The sequence below is a fragment of the Procambarus clarkii genome, chromosome 11 (assembly GCF_040958095.1).
Source record: "Procambarus clarkii isolate CNS0578487 chromosome 11, FALCON_Pclarkii_2.0, whole genome shotgun sequence".
Lineage (NCBI taxonomy): Eukaryota > Metazoa > Arthropoda > Malacostraca > Decapoda > Cambaridae > Procambarus > Procambarus clarkii.
This window is the reverse complement of record NC_091160.1, coordinates 30548267-30570794: the sequence shown is the minus strand read 5'-3', so window position 1 is coordinate 30570794 and position 22528 is coordinate 30548267. Positions and strand designations below refer to the sequence as shown.

The window sequence follows — 22528 nt, the reverse complement described above, 5'->3', positions numbered from 1 at the left end:
GACACCGTGACTATAGCGGGAGGACACCGTGACTATAGTTGGAGGACACCGTGACTATAGTGGGAGGACACCGTGACTATAGTGGGAGGACACCGTGACTATAGTGGGAGGACACCGTGACTATAGTGGGAGGACACCGTGACTATAGCGGGAGGACACCGTGACTATAGTGGGAGGACACCGTGACTATAGTGGGAGGACACCGTGACTATAGTGGAAGGACACCGTGACTATAGTGGGAGGACAGTGTAACAATGTGTGTGCACAGAGCGAGGACTCTGAAGGGTCTGTTTTCAGCGCAAGAACAGCACTAAAGAACACCCTGAGAACATCCTGAGAACATCCTGAGAACATCCTGAGAACAGCACTAAAGAACACCCTGAGAACATCCTGAGAACAGCACTAAAGAACACCCTGAGAACATCCTGAGAACAGCACTAAAGAACACCCTGAGAACAGCACTCAAGAACCTCTCACATCTCACCTGCAGGAAAGACGTGGAAGACGCAGGGTTGGCGCTGTCTGCCGACGGCGTTCGACCCCCAGCAGAGCAGAGTGCCGTAGTCGAGTTCGGTGTGCGGGGTGTAGCTGACAGTCGACTCCCACCCCGACACCTGGTAGTGAGTCTGTCGACCCACCGGGGGGGGGGGGGGGGGGGAGGAGAGAGAGAGAGGTAGGTCACTTCTGGTTACTCACGTACAAGGGGTCGAAATGTCTGATGTCACGTGGTCTGATGTCAGGTGGTCTGATGTTGGCTGGTCTGATGTCGGCTGATCTGATGTCGGCTGGTCTGATGTTGGCTGTCTGTCAGGTGGTCTGATGTCGGCTGATCTGATGTTGGCTGGTCTGATGTCGGCTGGTCTGATGTTGGCTGGTCTGATGTCGGCTGGTCTGATGTTGGCTGTCTGTCAGGTGGTCTGATGTCAGGTGGTCTGATGTCGGCTATCTGTCAGGTGGTCTGATGTCGGCTGATCTGATGTTGGCTGGTCTGATGTCGGCTGGTCTGATGTCGGCTGTCTGTCAGGTGGTCTGATGTCAGGTGGTCTGATGTCAGGTGGTCTGATGTCAGGTGGTCTGATGTCGGCTGTCTGTCAGGTGGTCTGATGTCGGCTGATCTGATGTTGGCTGGTCTGATGTCGGCTGGTCTGATGTCGGCTGTCTGTCAGGTGGTCTGATGTCAGGTGGTCTGATGTCAGGTGGTCTGATGTCAGGTGGTCTGATGTCAGGTGGTCTGATGTCGGCTGGTCTGATGTCGGGTGTCTGTCAGGTGGTCTGATGTCAGGTAGTCTGATGTCGGCTGGTCTGATGTAAGCTGGTCTGATGTCGGCTGGTCTGATGTCAGCTGGTCTGATGTCAGCTGGTCTGATGTCAGCTGGTCTGATGTCAGCTGGTCTGATGTCAGCTGGTCTGATGTCAGCTGGTCTGATGTCAGCTGGTCTGATGTCGGCTGGTCTGATGTCAGCTGGTCTGATGTCAGGTGGTCTGATGTCGGCAGGTCTGATGTCAGTTGGGCCTATTGACCCATATTAGGCAGGTCTGTTTTGAAGTCAGTGGCATGCAGCCTGTCGTTCTAACTTGTATAGGTCTATTTTGATCTACGTTATTCATATCAGTCAATCTGAACTGTATCTGTCAATTTTATTTGCGTAATTAACTAAATATTCGCCGGAATAATTCGCCATTGGTATTTGTATAAACTTTTGTTGTTCAAGTTTATTTCCAAACTAATTATTTCCAATATATTTTTGTGCAATTTAAAATAGTATGAATTCCGGCTATTATTTCGTACTTTGAATCAAATCTTTCCAGAGAACATGATGCAAGAAACGTTATATTTAAAGAGGAACAAAGCATTGTTGGGATGCAGACGTGGGGTTGGGGGGGGGGGGGGCCGAACGCGGATGGAACAGTTCCGAATTCGTTCCTACCTGACGAGAGTCGAACCCACGACCATCTCTTGGATGACACGAGATGAGAGTTTTGCTAACAATTACTCCACAGATTGGTTCATTATACTGCTCATTACAGTCAAATACAGTTATACTTTTAATATACCTATGTTAAGAGATTCTTAATGCTAGGAATAAAGTTCCTCTGCGCTTTATGTTTTAAAAAGATAACTTTTTGATAGATTATTCTGTACAATTTTCTTCACTGAATAAAAGTCTCACGAGCACGGTATATAAAGCAAAGTGTTCTGTTAGCCTCAAGGAGTCTACTGAAATACAATTATATTGGCTTTAGGTAACAAGTTATTCATTTCCCCCCCCCCACCCTCCCCCCCCCCCGCCAAAGTAGATTTACGAATATCTACATAATTTTGTTCTAGATCTGAAGGTTATAAACAATTTTCCTGCACTTCACCCGTCTTTAATTGCATATTGCGATTTACTTTCGTATGAAGTCCTACGGATCTGAGAGATATACTCTACTTCCGGGCGCATATACGCAGTATACTCTGGGTCTGGACTATGCCCAGACCCAGAGTATGCTTGCTGGTTGGTCAGTAAGCACTTGTAGTTGCCTTAATAACCCTCCAGGTGGTTGATAGACATTAAGACCAACACCTAGCTATGCATCAAGTCAATATTTACTTGTATCGATATGCGTTTTACACTCATGATGGTCTAATTATATTGTGTACAGTAAAAGGTCCTTTGCCGGTTTTTCTCTAGAGACGCAATTAATTGCAGTCTCCCTAAATAATGTGTGGAACAGTCATAGGTCATGGTAAATAATATTAACATTAAAATAACTGAATCAAGCTTAACTTTTATCTTAATGTTTAGGGAATTTAACACGGTTAATTTTTTTACATCTTTCCATTTCCCCAACAAATACAGTTACCTTTTTTCCTTTCCTGTTAGTTTTAAAAGTGAAATATTTAAACTTTCTAAAATAATGCACAGGAAATTAAAATTTCGGGCATCTATATTAATCCAGGTTTCAGAAATTGCAGTTATATTATTTTTTTTTAACAACATATTTGCTCTAAACTATTTTTAATGTCTAATATTACTAATGTTACCAACCTCTCCCTACACAGACTGGTCTATGCCTGGACCAGTCTGGTCTATGCCTGAAGCCTACATCCATCTCTTGCTCCATAGACCACAGCGAGTAAGTAATTATCAAAAGGCGGCACCTGGCCCGACAGAGTGTACCAACCTCAGTGTCGCTGGATATACTAAAAGGGCGCTAAATATCACTCAGGGATGGCAGCACGAGAACAAAAGCACATAAGGCGAGCGATACCAAAGGTCTCAGATTCACCGAGGATTTTGTCGAGGGACAAATGACAAACCAGCGTCTATTATGGTGGTAGGAGGAAGACCACGATGGGGACGGGGGAGGGGGGGGGGAAGGTTTACTTTAAGAGTGCACAGTTTATCATCATTAACCCCAGACCAGCGCGGTCCGACCAGCAGTCTTTGACTGTGGAGCGAGTGAAAGGGTAGAAATCGAAATAAGATTTTATTTTTTTGTTGTAAAGATGACAAATGTGTTATAGCTTCTTAAGCGGCAGTGTCCGCACGTTCATTGAAAGTAAGACTAATACGGCTGGAAACCCAGCAAAACCTTTTTGACTTAAATCTGCTAGAGATTAGTATTTGGCCAATTTTGGATTCTGTTCGCCACAGGATTAAACGCATAGGATTAAATGACTAGAGTTGCGAGAGTACTGCCAGAGTTAACCACAATGACAATGGAGCATTGACGTCGGAAAAGCAGTTGAAGGACATACAGTATCCTGTCCAGTTGCGTCAAGAAGATGCCATCCTCCAGAGGTAGGCAGCACATAGAGGCTTGGGATGTAACGATCGCAGAGTATCCAACGCCGTCGGCTGACTTCGACCCGTCTGTGACGTGGCCAAGACAATTTGTTCACGACGACCAATGTTGAAAAGGAAAAGGTGTTTCCTAACGACAGAAGGGGGTAGACGCCTTTAACCACGGAGACCGAAGTCTTGCAAAACTTCGCAAGTGGGAACTTCTATAGGACTAGCAAGGGTGGAACGACAAGAGGAAACTCATCACAAACACAAACCGTAAAGGAGGTAAAAGCCAGACTGGTGGGGTTACAGAGACCGTGCGAGGTAGCGAAGGCTGTAACGACCCCGACCATCCTGGAGCGATAAGACGCTGGTCTGAAGATGCAAGCTTAGGATAAGGGGCGAAGGTGAGGCGCCAGAGTTGAGGCACAACCCAGCATGATGCAGACCATCACAGTAACGAAGGCTCGAAGGAGAGGCAGAGCAGTAGGCAAGGCCGCCATAAGAGACAGAGAGAGAGAGAGAGAGAGAGAGAGAGAGAGAGAGACAGACAGACAGACAGACAGACACATACAGACACATACTGACAGACAGACACAGACACATACAGACACAGACAGACAGACAGACAGACAGACAGACAGACAGACAGACAGACAGACAGACAGACAGACAGACAGACGATGAGTCACAATAACGTCGCTGTAGTATGTTGACTAATCCACACACTAGAAAATGAAGGGACGACGACGTTTCGGCCCGTCCTGGAACATTCTCAAGTCGATTGTACAATCGACTCTCTGTAGAGAGAGAGAGAGAGAGAGAGAGAGAGAGAGAGAGAGAGAGAGAGAGAGAGAGAGAGAGAGAGAGGCAGAAAGGCAGAAAGGCAGAAAGACAGACAGACAGACAGACAGGCAGACAGAGACACAGACAGAGAGAGACACAGACAGAGAGAGACACAGACAGAGAGAGACACAGACAGAGACACAGACAGAGAGAGACACAGACAGAGAGAGACACAGATAGAGAGAGACACAGACAGACAGAGACACAGACAGACAGAGACACAGACAGACAGAGACACAGACAGACAGAGACACAGACAGACAGAGACACAGACAGAGAGAGACACAGACAGAGAGAGACACAGAGAGAGACACAGACAGACAGAGACACAGACAGAGAGAGACACAGACAGAGAGAGACACAGAGAGAGACACAGACAGAGAGATACACAGACAGAGAGAGACACAGACAGAGAGATACACAGACAGAGAGAGACACAGACAGACAGAGACACAGACAGAGAGAGACACAGACAGAGAGAGACATATATATAGAGAGAGAGAAAGAGAGAAAGAGAAAGAAAGAGCGACAGAGAGAGACAGAGAGACAAAGAGAGAGAGACAGAGAGAGAAAGTGCAAATAGAGGAGCGTGCTCCCTCAGCACAACAGGAAGTACGGACCAGACACAAAGTAAGGGCCTTATAGAACATTCGACCTCTGAATTAAGAGGTATCGGGGTAACCAAGACAAAATGATATCAACAATCTGCCCCCACAAGCTTAGTAGAATCCTTGGAGAGTAGGGGACTACCACAGAGGAATAACGGGGAGACAGAGAACGACTCGCCTCGAAGGAAAAGTCATAGCACAAGTCTCTGTCTCTGTCAATTATAATAATTCTTCTCAGTCTCTAATTGATAATGTTCACCAACTTTTGTGGCTTTTAATGTGCGAGGTTTTATGCATTATTGGATTGGATTTTTATACTGAATATTTTGGCGTCATAGGATTTTGTGTCGGAGTTTGATACTGATTTCAATGTGTGATTTTATAGGAGCCGGAAGGTTCAACTTTACAAGCGTCAAATATCAGGGAGTTTGATGTTGAACAATCATTCAGAGGGCTTAATATTTGAGCTTGACATTAAAAATGAGTTTGACACCAGATTCTCTGACGTCAGAGGGCCTGATGTCAAGGGGCCATGACGTCGGGGGAGGCTGAAGGGGAAACTGATGTCGAGAGGTCTGACTTTGCAGATCGTAAATGTTCAAGAGGAAGCCCAAATCTACAGAGGAAGCCAAAGGGAAGCACATTAACCTGCTCACTGCTCTAAGGACTTCCCAGAACTCTGTCGCGGGGTTCAATCCCCTGCCAATTTGTACACCCTCGTTTGACGAGAGAAATTAAGCCAGAATTTCTTTGACATGCGATTAGAATATATATATATATATATATATATATATATATATATATATATATATATATATATATATATATATATATATATATATAATTGCCTATCAAAGAAAGGAAAATGCTTAAAAAACAAAACACTTAAGCGCACTTAAAGTGATCAATACAAATAAAACTTATTAACTGTCACATATATTAAAGCTAATTTAAAAATCCATTAAACTACAAGATGAATTTTATAACTACTAAAACCAACCATTCTATTAAACTTACGTGAAGTGATCAGAAGTGAAACTTGATACCTAACACATAGATACTAAACACTATAACAAATATTCATATAATGACTACAAATCTACAAAAAATGTATATAAAATACAAACAGAATAAACGACAATCATAAAGTACTAACCAAAATCTTATAAAAAACTCAAATATTAAATAAAATTAAATACCAAAAGATGTATTATGTATCCTAAATAAAAGATTATATTAATGTACAATGTTAAGACTTGAAATAAGTAAGAAAGGGCAAAGACATGATAAACTAAACAAAATTATAATAAAATTAAACTACCAAAATGAACTATAAATCAATTTACAGGGCCTACTGTGCACTATACAGTGTACAATTGAACAGCTGAAAGGTTGCTATTTAACAGAGGCCGCAGCTCCTTTATATATAAGGATTCCATTACTCTCAAATCTGACTGGCCATTCATACAAGTGTCCAGAATTTTAAAATCAGATTCCAGCAGAGAATGATCAAACTCATAACAATGGTTTCTAACACACACACACACACACAACAGGAGTGTGTGTGTGTGTGTACACACACTCAGTATTGAAAGAGTGTGCAGGAGCACTTTGCCTACCACTCTCCATAGTGTATAGTAGGTCACTGGAAATGGGAGACCTACCAGAAGTATGGAAGACTGCTAATGTAGTACCAATATTTAAAAAGGGTGACAGACAAGAGGCACTGAACTACAGGCCAGTGTCCTTAACTTGTATACCATGCAAGGTGATGGAGAAGATTGTGAGAAAAAACCTAGTAACACATCTGGAGAGAAGAGACTTCGTGACAACCCATCAACATGGGTTCAGGGAGGGTAAATCTTGCCTTACAGGATTGATAGAATTCTACGATCAGGTGACAAAGATTAAGCAAGAAAGAGAAGGATGGGCGGACTGCATTTTTTTTTACTGTCGGAAAGCCTTTGACACAGTACCCCATAAAAGGTTGATGCATAAGCTGGAGAAACAGGCAGGAGTAACTGGTAGGGCGCTCCAGTGGATAAGGGAGTACCTAAGCAATAGGAAGCAGAGGGTTATAGTGAGGGGTGAGACCTCAGAATGGCGTGAAGTCAGCAGTGGAGTCCCACGGGGCTCTGTACTTGGACCTATCCTGTTTCTGATATACGTAAATGATCTCCCAGAGGGTATAGACTCATTCCTCTCAATGTTTGCTGACGACGCCAAAATTATGAGAAGGATTAAGACAGAGGAGGACAGCTTGAGGCTTCAAGAAGACCTGGACAAGCTGCAGGAATGGTCGAACAAATGGCTGTTAGAGTTTAACCCAAGCAAATGTAATGTAATGAAGATACGGGTAGGAAGCTGGAGACCAGATTCAAGGTATCACTTGGGAGATGAAATACTTCAAGAGTCAGAGAGAGAAAGACCTGGGGGGTGATATCACGCCAGACCTGTCCCCTGAAGCTCATATCAAGAGGATAACATCAGCAGCATATGCCAGGTTGGCTAACATAAGAACGGCCTTTAGAAACTTGTGTAAGGAATCTTTCAGAACATTATATAGCACATATGTCAGACCAATCCTGGAGTATGCGGCTCCAGCATGGAGTCCATATCTAGTCAAGCATAAGACTAAACTGGAAAAGGTTCAAAGGTTTGCCACCAGACTAGTACCCGAGCTGAGAGGTATGAGCTACGAGGAGAGACTACGGGAATTGATCCTCACTTCGATGGAAGACAGAAGAGTTAGGGAGAATATGATCACCACATTCAAGATTCTCAAGGGAATCGACAGGGTTGATAAAGACAGGCTATTTAACACAAGGGGCACACGCACTAGGGAACACAGGTGGAAACTGAGTGCCCAAATGAGCCACAGAGATATTAGAAAGAACTTTTTTAGTGTCAGAGTGGTTGACAAATGGAATGCATTAGGAAGCAATGTGGTGGAGGCTGACTCCATACACAGTTTCAAGTGTAGATATGATAGAGCCCAGTAGGCTCAGGAACCTGTACACCTGTTGATTGACGGTTGAGAGGCGGGACCAAAGAGCCAGAGCTCAACCCCCGCAAGCACAACTAGGTGAGTACAACTAGGTGAGTACACACACACACACACACACACACACACACACACACACACACACACACACACACACACACACACACACACACACACACATACACACACACACACACACACACACACACACACACACACAAGAAAGTGTGTGACGGCCGTAATGTAAAATTTCAGTAAGATTTGAATACGGAATCTTAACGCCCACAAAAATTACTGGAGAACGCGTCAAATAATGCAGTAGAGGTGGAAACTATAACCATTTGAGGAGCTGGATAGGATTAAACCATCAAAACCTGAAACCATATCCTCTTGAATCCTAAAAGATAGAGCTGACAAACTGAGTTGGTCATAATAACATGAAAGATCTCGGTATCCAAAACGAAAGTCTAAAAATTTCGAAGACAACCATCATTGAGAATAGGTTCAAGAAAGGCAAGATTCTTAAAACACAAAACAGACACATACATTCTGTACAGGAAATACATGCAATAGGAAACTCAATAAGAAACTGGCGTGAATTATCTAGACTAAATGTGGTCTCGAAATATAAATATAAACTCGGGGAAAGTCTTTTCAGACGAAGCTACAAACACATCAATAAAAACGAGAGAAAGGTGGGTAGTGTGTGTTTCTAGATCATCAGAAGGATGACAGGTCGAGCTACCTTGGAACACACAATAACTTTCTGATTTGACACAAAAGGTTTATAATGAGGTCGAGAGGCACGACCTTAGTCTATGTAGATTATAATAACAAGTATGTGCTGAGGGTGCAACCATTGATTGTGCAAAGCTCTGCAGGGTAACCTGGATAATCGTCAGGGGTGGTCGAAGAAAGGGGCTTCTTCAATACAAATAAATGCATAGTAACGTGTATTGGAAAGGGAGAAAGATCCATTAAACCATCCGAATGAAATGAAAGAGCTCGCATAAACACTGACGTGTTCTATAGGGCAAGGTAGAACACGTGGACCTAGCGGGAAAATAAGAGGCACAGATGATCTTATATGTTCTCATAAAGAACCTTTTTATCGTGGGTTTATAGTGAACAAGTGGGAGGACAGTAGAAGTAATCTCTCAGGAGAAAGCGCCAAGCCTGTATAGCACTTGGAGAGGGGCCAGGCTAAGGATTTGTGATGGGACGAGGGATAAGGAATGGTGCCCAACTACTTGTGGAGAGTCGGGAATTGAACGCCGACCTGCAAGAAGTGAGACCGTCGCTCTACCGTCCAGCCCAAGTGGTTGGGCAAAAGCTTATGCATTAAGGTGACCAGAAGTAGACAGATGTGCCAAGAAACTGGAGGCGACGGTGGGTAAAGTGGACTTCTTGGAAAAGGCTTCTTGACCCAATACACTCACGCTTTCACTCACTCTTCCACTCAATCACTCGCACACTGCATACACGCACAGCTGCCTGTGCACGCACAAGTACACCCACAACCCGCACACCCTCATACCACACTACAGGAAGACAACCGGACCATCATACCACACTACAGGACGATAAGTGGACCCTCACACCACACTACAGGACGATAAGTGGACCCTCACACCACACTACAGGACGATAACTGGACCCTCACACCACACTACAGGACGATAACTGGACCCTCACACCACACTACAGGACGATAACTGGACCCTCACACCACACTACAGGACGATAACTGGACTCTCACACCACACTACAGGACGATAACTGGACCCTCACACCACACTGCAGGACGATAACTGGACCCTCACACCACACTACAGGACGATAACCGGACCCTCACACCACACTACAGGACGATAACTGGACCCTCACACCACACTACAGGACGATAACTGGACCCTCACACCACACTACAGGACGATAACTGGACCCTCACACCACACTACAGGACGATAACCGGACCCTCACACCACACTACAGGACGATAACCGGACCCTCACACCACACTACAGGACGATAACTGGACCCTCACACCACACTACAGGACGATAACTGGACCCTCACACCACACTACAGGACGATAACTGGACCCTCACACCACACTACAGGACGATAACTGGACCCTGGTACGGTAATTAACATGCAAACACTCACCGCAGGAATGTCGACGCTCTCGCCGCTGTTGTTGAAGGTCCACCTGAAGGCCAAGGGCTTGGGATGAGCGTCCAGTCTACACGGGATGTTGACCTGCTCGTACTTGGCGACCCCGTGGTAGACGGTCTGGCCCCCGCGACACACAGGCACATCTGTCACCCACACACACAAACACAGGTCAGGAGTAGTTACTTCTCTGTTATTGGGGCACATAGGTACACACGCACGGGCACACACAGGTTAGAAAGGCGGGGTCCAAGAGCTAATAGCTTGGTTCCGCAGGCACAAATAGTATAAAACACATACACACGTACTTTCAGAACTATTTGGATCAGCCTTGTTAGATGCGATGACTTAGGGTTGTATGCTGATGTATTGTTTACAGCCTGTTGCATATCGCTTGTTACCTTGCTACAAGGGGCGGCTTTTATCGTGATATGCCCAAGATGAGGGAAGCCTGAAGTGTCACCATCGTGTCCATCAACTCATCCCAACACTTACTTGAGTTGGACGGTAGAGCGACGGTCTCGCTTCATGCAGGTCGGCGTTTAATCCCCGCGACCGTCCAACTGGTTGTACACCATTCTTTTAGCACCCCCCCCCCGTCCCATCCCTAATCCTTATCTTGACCCCACTTTCCCAGTGCTATATAGTCGCAATGGCTCCCCCTTCATCCCAACACCCTGTACATAGCACAGCAGCATTATTATAACATACACAACAACACTTATTTATGCAAATTATTAAGTTTACACGTCAAAAATACACGCAACATTAAAGGAACAATATTTATCGTCTGTATTATAACTGATAAAAAAACAAAATAAAGCCCATTGAGGTGTAATTTACTAAAGCTTTATCGTAAGCTGCATTAAAGACAGGCTTCACATTGGTACATTCAAGGTATTATGATTTATATATTCATTCTTGTCAAAAATACTACTAACAGTCAAATGTTTCTTTAAGAATATTAAATAACATTCACATCCAAATTCATATATTAAAAGCGTTATACTTCCTTAGGAGGAAAAATAACATGTTCACGTCAAAAAAATTGACTGCAGAATGGATCTTTAATAATGATATAATCATTCATGTGAAAACTACTATTAATACCCAGAATGATTCTGTAAGAACCAGTGGCATAATAGAACTAGCGATACTCGTCTCGTTAATTAAATATTGCTTAATGTCGAATTTTTTAACCGATATAAAATTGAGAATTAAAACTTTTAATTTTTTTATTGTTTCTCTTTTCAGTGACGCCAGAGAACAGGCTCTTAACAGCATAGTTTAAACACTCATTTAATCTGCAACAGCAGAGTTTAGACGCTCGTTTGATTTTTGTAGCACGAAATAGCACATAAATCAGCAGATATATTTATGATAAATAATTAATAAATCCTGAACCAGAATGAACTGGCGAGGCTTTTTAGGATAATAGGGGACACAAGGTGACTAAAGCAATATCTGACTATCTCCTAATCCAGACCTATATTAACTAAACCAACATGTATATTAACTAATCCATCGTATATTAACTAAACCAGCATGTATATTAACTAATCCATCATATATTAACTAATCCAGCATGTATATTAACTAATCCACCATGTATATTAACTAAACTAGCATGTATATTAAATAATCCATCATATATTTACTAATCCAGCATGCATATTAACTAATGCACCATGTATATTAACTAATGCACCATGTATATTAACTAATCCCCCATGTATATTAACTAATCCACCATGTATATTAACTAATCCACCATGTATATTAACTAATCCACCATGTATATTAACTAATCCACCATGTATATTAACTGCAGACTTGGCAAGAACATTTTCTGCTGACCAAGTCAATAGCCTGCTGATCCAAATTCAAAATTATCTGCTGACCCAACAATTATGCAATTTCCCGAGTGCTCCATGCTTACTATGCGGAGTGTTTAGTATGTATGATATCTGCTGACCTAGTACGCATATCATTCCCTGATTCAGCATGATTATTGTATGTTAAAACACTTGTACTTACTGTAAATAGTGTGCCACATTTTCAGTATAAATAAATAAAGAAGTTCCGATTGATATTTTAGGCCAATGTATTGAGCATTAATAGCATGAGGCTTTCAAAACAGTATAGTAAATCAAGGTATTCCTAACAGTTTACATCTATCTTTTTCTTTTTTAATAACATTTAGGTACATCGGCCTTTGTGCAGGTACCCTGAACTACATGAAGGGGAGTACAACGTGGGAGTAACTAGCTACGTGATGCTAAAAGTTCCCATCACACAGGAAAAGGAAAGAGTACCGATAGAAGTCTACGGTCAATTCCCACCATATTTAACTACCTTCAGTAAATATTTACAAGATTTGAAGAATTGTTATGTTTGGCATAAGACATGGATCAAGATATTCCCTACAATCCTTCAAGTGTACATAGATTATCACCATTTCAGTGAAGTACAAAAGCAGTACACTTGTAGTCAGCACAGAAGACAGCCGCGATTTGTCCCAAATTTGTCCCAAATTTGCAAATTGGGACAGCTTCAAATTTGTCCCAATTGACGGAAACGCTTTACGTATTAGTGGCTTTAGGTATTGTATGTACTAACTCTATCTTTAAATCCAACATTATGTTTGTAACTCATCTTCAATGTATGTACCTTTACCTGAATAAAGAATCTAAATCTAGCAATGATCAAACTCCAGTAATCCCCTGTAATCCCCTATAATCCTCTGTAATCCTTTTGCAGAAAACAGTATAATATTTTATTGTTCACGGGCAACAATCTTGTTGAGATTGTTGAACTCGGGAACTCTTGAGTCCCGAGTTCGATTCTCCCATGATTCCAGTAAATTAAAATCACTGTACCGATTGTTAATATCAGTATATCGTACTGATTAGAAAATCAGTACGAGCAGTAATGAGGGTTCGAACCTATGCGTGTGGTGTTCCCACGCAACACGCTCTATAGTCACCCACTGCATGGGTTCGAATCCTTCATCACGACCCCTACTGATTTTCTCCTGATGAGAGAGAGAGAGAGAGAGAGAGAGAGAGAGAGAGAGAGAGCACAAGGCGAGTGAGAGCACAAGCTGAGTGAGAGCACAAGGCGAGTGAGAGCACAAGGCGAGTGAGAGCACAAGGTGAGTGAGAGCACAAGGTGAGTGAGAGCACAAGGTGAGTGAGAGCACACGGCGAGTGAGAGCACACGGCGAGTGAGAGCACAAGGTGAGTGAGAGCACAAGGCGAGTGAGAGCACAAGGTGAGTGAAAGGACAAGGCGAGTGAGAGCACAGGGTGAGTGAGAGCACAAGGTGAGTGAGAGCACAAGGCGGGTGAGAGCACAAGGCGAGTGAGAGCACAAGGTGAGTGAGAGCATAAGGGGAGTGAGAGCACAAGGCGAGTGAGAGCACAAGGCCAGTGAGAGCACAAGGCGAGTGAGAGCACAAGGTGAGTGAGAGCACAAGGTGAGTGAGAGCACAAGGTGAGTGAGAGCACACGGCGAGTGAGAGCACACGGCGAGTGAGAGCACAAGGTGAGTGAGAGCACAAGGCGAGTGAGAGCACAAGGCGAGTGAGAGCACAAGGTGAATGAGAGTACAAGGCGAGTGAGAGCACAAGGTGAGTGAGAGCACAAGGCGGGTGAGAGCACAAGGCGAGTGAGAGCACAAGGTGAGTGAGAGCACAAGGTGAGTGAGAGCACAAGGTGAGTGAGAGCCCAAGGCGAGTGAGAGCACAAGGCGAGTGAGAGCACAAGGTGAGTGAGAGCACAAGGTGAGTGAGAGCACAAGGTGAGTGAGAGCCCAAGGCGAGTGAGAGCACAAGGTGAGTGAGAGCACAAGGTGAGTGAGAGCACAAGGCGAGTGAGAGCACAAGGCGAGTGAGAGCACAAGGCGGGTGAGAGCAGAAGGTGAGTGAGAGCACAAGGTGAGTGAGAGCACAAGGTGAGTGAGAGCACAAGGTGAGTGAGAGCCCAAGGCGAGTGAGAGCACAAGGCGAGTGAGAGCACAAGGTGAGTGAGAGCACAAGGTGAGTGAGAGCACAAGGTGAGTGAGAGCCCAAGGCGAGTGAGAGCACAAGGTGAGTGAGAGCACAAGGCGAGTGAGAGCACAAGGCGAGTGAGAGCACAAGGTGAGTGAGAGCACAAGGCGGGTGAGAGCACAAGGCGAGTGAGAGCACAAGGCGGGTGAGAGAACAAGGTAAGTGAGAGCACAAGGTGAGTGAGAGCACAGGGTGAGTGAGAGCACAAGGCGAGTGAGAGCACAAGGTGAGTGAGAGCACAGGGTGAGTGAGAGCACAAGGTGAGTGAGAGCACAAGGCGAGTGAGAGCACAAGGTGAGTGAGAGCACAAGGCGAGTGAGAGCACAAGGTGAGTGAGAGCACAAGGCGAGTGAGAGAACAAGGTGAGTGAGAGCACAAGGCGAGTAAGAGCACAGGGTGAGTGAGAGCACAAGGCGGGTGAAAGCACAAGGCGAGTGAGAGCATTAATGGTATATGGACAAGGGAAGAGGTCACACTAATGGCACGTGGACAGGGTAAGAGGTCACACTAATGGTATATGGACAGGGAAAGATGTCACACCAATGGTGCGTGGACAGGGGGAGCTGTCGTACTAATGACACGTGGATAGGGAAATATGTCACACTAATGACACGTGGATAGGGAAATATGTCACACTAATGACACGTGGACAGGGAAAGATGTCACACTAATGGAGAGCCGACAAGAAAGAGGTAGTTCTGAGGACGAGGTGCAGCAGGAGTACTCACACTTGACCTTGAGCAGGATGGGGTTGGAGTGGCCGTCGCCCTCGGTGTTGGAGGCGACGCAGTAGTAGTTCCCCGAGGCCGTCCTCGTCACCCTCTGGAGGACGAGGCTCTGGTTACTGATGATCACACCGGCCGCCACGTTATGCTCCAGCTCCTGGCCCTGTGGGCACACCACGTGGGGGAGAGTTAGTCTGTGGGGACACCACGTGGGGGAGGGTTAGTCTGTGGGGACACCACGTGGAGGAGGGTTAGTCTGTGGGGACACCACGTGGGGGAGGGTTAGTCTGTGGGGACACCACGTGGGGGAGAGTTAGTCTGTGGGGACACCACGTGGGGGAGGGTTAGTCTGTGGGGACACCACGTGGGGGAGGGTTAGTCTGTGGGGACACCACGTGGGGGAGGGTTAGACTGTGGGGACACCACATGGGGGAGGGTTAGTCTGTGGGGACACCACGTGGGGGGGGGTTAGTCTGTGGGGACACCACGTGGGGGAGGGTTAGACTGTGGGGACACCACATGGGGGAGGGTTAGTCTGTGGGGACACCACGTGGGGGAGGGTTAGTCTGTGGGGACACCACGTGGGGGAGGGTTAGTCTGTGGGGACACCACGTGGGGGAGGGTTAGTCTGTGGGGACACCACATGGGGGAGGGTTAGTTTGTGGGGACACCACGTGGGGGAGGGATAGTCTGTGGGGACACCACATGGGGGAGGGTTAGTCTGTGGGGACACCACGTGGGGGAGGGATAGTCTGTGGGGACACCACATGGGGGAGGGTTAGTCTGTGGGGACACCACGTGGGGGAGGGTTAGTCTGTGGGGACACCACATGGGGGATGGATAGTCTGTGGGGACACCACATGGGGGAGGGTTAGTCTGTGGGGACACCACGTGGGGGAGGGTTAGTCTGTGGGGACACCACATGGGGGAGGGTTAGTCTGTGGGGACACCACGTGGGGGAGGGTTAGTCTGTGGGGACACCACGTAGGGGAGGGTTAGTCTGTGGGGACACCACGTAGGGGAGGGTTAGTCTGTGGGGACACACGCACAACTATTACCATGAACAGCAGTACCATCATCTAAAGTTGTATTGTTAATCAATGATAACATCCACCACTGCGGCTAATCATATCAAGTGATAACACCATCAACTATTTTAATATAGCTGTGGGTATTGAAGAGCGGGAAGGCTCCAATAGGACAGAATGGATGATAAGGACAGAACTGCAGTGAATGAAATACTACAGGGGCTAGAGATGGAAGGGGCTGAACATAACATTGAGAAGGTTTTCAGGTTAAGCTGGTACAAAAAGGACAGAGACCGCCTGATAAAGATAATGTTTGCAAACGAGACCACGAAGGAGAATATGCTAGCAAGGAAGAGCCACCTGCAATATGAGGGGGGAATACAAAAAAGTTTTCCTCCAGAGGGACATGACGAGGGTGGAGAGAGCCATGGTGACAAAAACAAGGAAGAAGCACAGGGTGAGAGGAGAAAACCAGGAAATCACAGCTCCGAACACAACATCCCCAGAGGTGAGGGTGAAACCCACAACCAGTATCCCAGCAACACCAGACGGGAGGGCAGCTCCACCACCCTCCTTCGCTTACAAACCCACCCTCCCTAAACCTAACCCCCCCCCCCCCCGGCAAATGTTTTACCCCCCCCCCTCCCCCCTTCATCCCATACCCTTCCTGTCCCCCTTTGCCGTGACCCTCCCACCCCTCACCCCAGTATTCTCTGAGACCCTGTTAACCACCTCAGAAATCTTCACACCCTTAGGAACAGCTTCCTCCCATCAGCAGAACGCTCACCAAGTAGGGGAATTGAGAATGGACAGAATATAGTGAGTCCCAAGGCAATGTACACTAACATAGAAGGGATTACAAATCAAACAAATGAACTTGGAGAATGGACACTATAAGAAAATCCAGACATAATAGCACTCATGGAAACAAAGCTAACGAAAACCATAACAAATGCAGTGTTTCCTTGGGACTACTATGTAGTGAGGAAAGAGAGACAAGGAAGGAGGAGGAAATGGTGTAGCTCTGCTGATAAGAAAAGGGTGGAGTTTTGAGATGGTTATTCAGGGCTGTGAAGGTTTCAGTGACTACATAACAGATACCATAGCAATTGGAGGACAAACCCTTGTCGTCGTAGTCATATATAACCCCCCCCCCCCCACCGCCCACAAAATGACAGAAGACCCAGACAGGAATATGACAGAAACAACATGGCCACCATTAATATAATGAAGAGAGCAGCTTCTGTCCTTAGCAGGAATGTTCCCAGACTACTAATTATGGAAGACTTCAACCACGGGAAGATAGATTGGTAGAACAGAGTCCCACATGGAGGAACAGACACATTGAGAGCTAAGCTGCTGGAAGTAGCAACAAGAAACTTTCTAAGCCAACACATCAAGGGACCCACAAGGATGAGAGGGGAGGATGAACCAGCTATGCTTGATCTGATATTTACCCTAAATGAGTCGGATATAAAGGAAGTTAAGTTGCAAGCCCCCTTGGTAGTGAGTAATCACAGTGTATTGATCTGAGTATCTGGTAGAGCTAAGATTTATCTTCCCAAGAAAGAACTAGGAAACTAAGGGCTGGCGTACTGAAAGAGGAATTATGAGATGATAAATTTCTAAGGGATATACCATTTGATATATACACCGTGGCTGGCATGGACGCCTGACACCGTTATCTTGAGATGATTTCGGGGCGTAGCGTCCCCGCGGCCCGGTCCTCGACCAGGCCTCCTTTTTGTTACACCCCCCCCCCCACTTCAATAAGCAGCCCGTAGCAGCTGTCTAACTCCCGGGTACCTATTTACTGCTTACCGTGGCTGGCTTTGCTGCAGGAAACCCACATGCACACACACTCGGCTCCAAGAAAGCCGGTGGCCGAGCGGACAGCACGCAGGACACGTGATTCTGTGGTCCCGGGTTCGATCTCGGGCGCCGGCGAGAAACGATGGGCAGAGGTTCTTTCACCCTATGCTCCTGTTACCTAGCATTAAATAGGTACCTGGGAGTTAGTTTGCTGTCACAGGTAGCTTCCTGTGTGTGTGTGTGTGTGTGTGTGTGTGTGTGTGTGTGTGTGTGTGTGTGTGTGTGTGTGTGTGTGTGTGTGTGTGTGTGTGTGTGTGTGTGTGTGTGTGTGTGTGGTGTGGGAAAAAATAGTAGTAGTAGACAGGTTATCGGTGACTTCCTTGATGACTAGGCAGAAAAGAAAAGGAGCAAGGGGGTCACCCTGTTGGACACCTTCTTGTGATTCAATTTCATGTTCCCCAAAAAGCAGAGTTAGATTCTTGCTGTAGCATGAGTTTACAAACGGGTAGAGGGAAGGAAAAAGGCGATGAACTGCACTGAGTACTGCATCCCTTCTAACCAGATTGAAAGCATTTTTGAAGTCCAGCTTTATCAGGGCTTTTTCATTCGTAATGTTGGTAATGTAGGCTTTAGCTGCATGAGCCGCTGCCTCACACCCTTGGGGAATGCCAAACCCAAGCTGTTTTGCCTTTATATATATATATATATATATATATATATATATATATATATATATATATATATATATATATATATATATATATATATATATATATATATATATATATATATTATATATATATATATATATATATATATATATATATATATATATATTATATATTATATATATATATATATATATATATATATATATATATATATATATATATATATATATATATATATATATATATGTCGTACCTAGTAGCCAGAACGCACTTCTCAGCCTACTATGCAAGGCCCGATTTGCCTAATAAGCCAAGTTTTCCTGAATTAATATATTTTTTCTAATTTTTTTCTTATGAAATGATAAAGCTGCCCATTTCATTATGTATGAGGTCAATTTTTTTTATTGGAGTCAAAATTAACGTAGATATATGACCGAACCTAACCAACCCTACCTAACCTAACCTAACCTATCTTTATAGGTAAGGTTAGGTTAGGTAGCCGAAAAAGTTAGGTTAGGTTAGGTTAGGTAGGTTAGGTAGACGAAAAACAATTAATTCATGAAAACTTGGCTTAATAGGCAAATCGGGCCTTGCATAGTAGGCTGAGAAGTGCGTTCTGGCTATTAGGTACGACATATATATATATATATATATATATATATATATATATATATATATATATATATATATATATATATATATATATATATATATATATATATATATATATATATAATTAATAAATTTGACCGAAAAAGTAAGATTAATAATTCTAACACGAATTTTCTCAATATTTCTTATGGTTCTTTTCACTGTCGATGGTAATTGAAAAATCAGTTCTCCAAAATTCATTTTTATTTCTAGTCTGACGCGGCACTTGAAAGCGTTTCGTAATAACTTATTACATTTTCAAAGACTAGTTTACACACACACAACTATAACCTGCAAACACTAAAACAGATTTCTTACTATGCTATAATTCAAACGGCTTTTCATTTTATATACCTGCATTTGGGTGAGGTGATATGTTACAACAGTTTTGGATGAGGTGAAAACAAACTTTCAACACAAGATAGAACACGAAATATTGGGTAAAGTTAAAGGGGAAGAATGGAAGTAAATGCAAATGGCTTATTGGCCCATATTTCTTGATGCTTCTATATTGGTGCGGAGTCTTGAAGTGGGTAGAACCCACTTCAAGGCTCCGCACATATCTTCGTTAGTCATATATATCCGTTAGTTTCAACTCAAATTTAAAAAATTTGGTTCATACATAATGATATGCATAGCTTTATCATTTCATAAGAAAAAATAGAAAAATATTGAAACTCCGGAAACTTGGCTTATTAGGCAAACCGGGCCTTGCATAGTAGGCCGAGTACGACGTTCTGGCTACTAGGTACAACATATGTCTATATATATATATATATATATATATATATATATATATATATATATATATATATATATATATGTCGTACCTAGTAGCCAGAACGCACTTCTCAGCCTACTATGCAAGGCCCAATTTGCCTAATAAGCCAAGTTTTCATGAATTAATGTTTTTTCGACTACCTAACCCACCTTACCTAACCTAACCTAACTTTTTCGGCTACCTAACCTAACCTAACCTATAAAGATAGGTTAGGTTAGGTTAGGTAGGGTTGGTTAGGTTCGGTTATATATCTACGTTAATTTTAACTCCAATAAAAAAAAATTGACCTCATACATAATGAAATGGGTAGCTTTATCATTTCATAAGAAAAAAATTAGAGAAAATATATTAATTCAGGAAAACTTGACTTATTAGGCAAATCGGGCCTTGCATAGTAGGCTGAGAAGTGCATTCTGGCTACTAGGTACGACATATATATATATATATATATATATATATATATATATATATATATATATATATATATATATATATATTGAAACTCCGGAATATATATATATATATATATATATATATATATATATATATATATATATATATATATATATATATATATATATATATATATATATATATATATATTGGTGTAAACTGGCAGCAGGTTTTCTTTTAAACATGTCTCACTGAATATGATCGCATATTCTGTATTTCCTATCTTCTGATTTAGGGTTTCTATCGCTCTAACTATTTTCTTAGCATCAGGGCTTGGCTGAAAGAGGAGTTCTCCAAAACTCATTTTCGTAATTTCAAGGTGAAGAAAAAAAGTGAATTACTATAGAATGTATTACACTTATTTATACAATTTGCACAACGTTTCGAACCTCCATGGTTCATTCTCAAGTGAAAAGAATTTTCAGGACTGGTTGATTTATACCCGCACTGGGTCAGGTGATAAGACAATAAAGGTGAAAACATGGGGGAGGGATACATAAGAATAGAGGTAACTGCAGAAGGCCTATTGGCCCATGCGAGGCAGCTCCTGTCTACATACATAGATTAATCAGGTGTAATTGGGCTGTTATGTTGAACAGTGTCTTCTGTGTTGGCATCGTTATGTTCTGGTCTTGTCCTTACTCTCATGGTGGGTAGAGTAAATAGTTCCGTGATTTGGGTGCTCATGGTAGGTTGTTCTAATCTTATGTGAATTGCTTCAAGAATATGTAATCTTCTTGCATCTTTGGTTTTGTCTATTATACATGTATAATTTTGTGTATTATACCAGACAACACCACATGACACTGCCAGGCTAGAGCTGTAGCAGCTCCCCATGTAGGTGATTTCCTATTAGCAACCCCAATGTCAGCAACCGGCACCCGTCTCACACTGCAGGCCCTCCGAATTGCCGTGGCTCTCCGCCTCGCTGCCCCAATTCACACCGAATACAGGTGTATTTGCGGCGAGGCAGAGGCCGACAGGTACGGACGGCATGGCCATCTCTGCCAAAGGACAGGAGGATGGCATGCAAGACACGGCGAGGTCAATAACATTAAGAGAAGCCTTACCACAGCCGGTTGTCCAGCAGAGAGAGAGCCCCGTTACCTAATGTCCCGCAACTCTGATGAGCCTGTCGGTCGCCCAGACGGAATTACGGTGAACCCCTGGAAGAATTGTAGACAGTTTGTGTGGGACTACACCTGCGCTTCAACTTTAGCCAATACCTATGTTGACTTCAGTGCTACACAAGCAGGAGGAGCTGCCAATCACCAGGAAGCGGCCAAGTCACGTAAATACAGAGACCTTGAGCACCACTACAATTTTGTCCCCATTGCCTCAGAGACACTTGGTGCCTGGGGTAAAAGTGCTGCAAGCTTTTTGAAGGAGTTGGGGTCTAAGCTAATCGAAACAACTAGAGACCCTAGAGCTGCCAGTTTTCTTTTTCAGCGCCTTTAGTGTGGCAATCCAGAGAGGAAATGCTCACTGCATCCATTGTTCCTGCCCGCCATCTGAGGAGCTGGAGGAGCTATTCAACTTGTGACAAGTAGCCTTGTACCCTGCATGTAATCAATATTGTAACTTTTTTTGTGTATTGACATTTTCAAATAAAGTTAGATAAATATACACACATACCAAAAGAATAGGGGGGGTAGGAGAAGAAAATATCAAAGTGTTCAGTGAGGATCCACAAGGTCTTCTCTGAGTACTCTTTATTTTCTTCTCCGAGGCTATGGGTCCCTACACTTGCACCAGAGGTGGTACCCCTTCTATATATATATATATATATATATATATATATATATATATATATATATATATATATATATATATATATATATATATATATATATATATATATATATATATATATATATATATATTTATTTATTGGATGAACTAGTCTGCTCTATAGTTACCCCATGCACCCAGGTGGGTTGGTTCAGGCAGA

The 22528-nt window shown here is 43.8% G+C and overlaps 1 protein-coding gene across 2 annotated transcripts in view; it reads right to left on the bottom strand.

Moving 5' to 3' along the window:
• Nucleotides 1-22528, bottom strand: part of LOC123751784 (protein turtle homolog A) — a 275677-nt gene that overhangs the window by 35229 nt on the left and 217920 nt on the right. For both annotated transcript variants that reach the window (XM_069322450.1, XM_069322451.1), the window contains exons 8-10: nucleotides 15185-15344; nucleotides 10401-10552; nucleotides 485-626 (exon numbers count right to left, since the gene is read on the bottom strand). In XM_069322450.1, the coding sequence (XP_069178551.1) occupies nucleotides 485-626; nucleotides 10401-10552; nucleotides 15185-15344 (454 nt within the window). The remainder of the gene's footprint in view (nucleotides 1-484; nucleotides 627-10400; nucleotides 10553-15184; nucleotides 15345-22528) is intronic.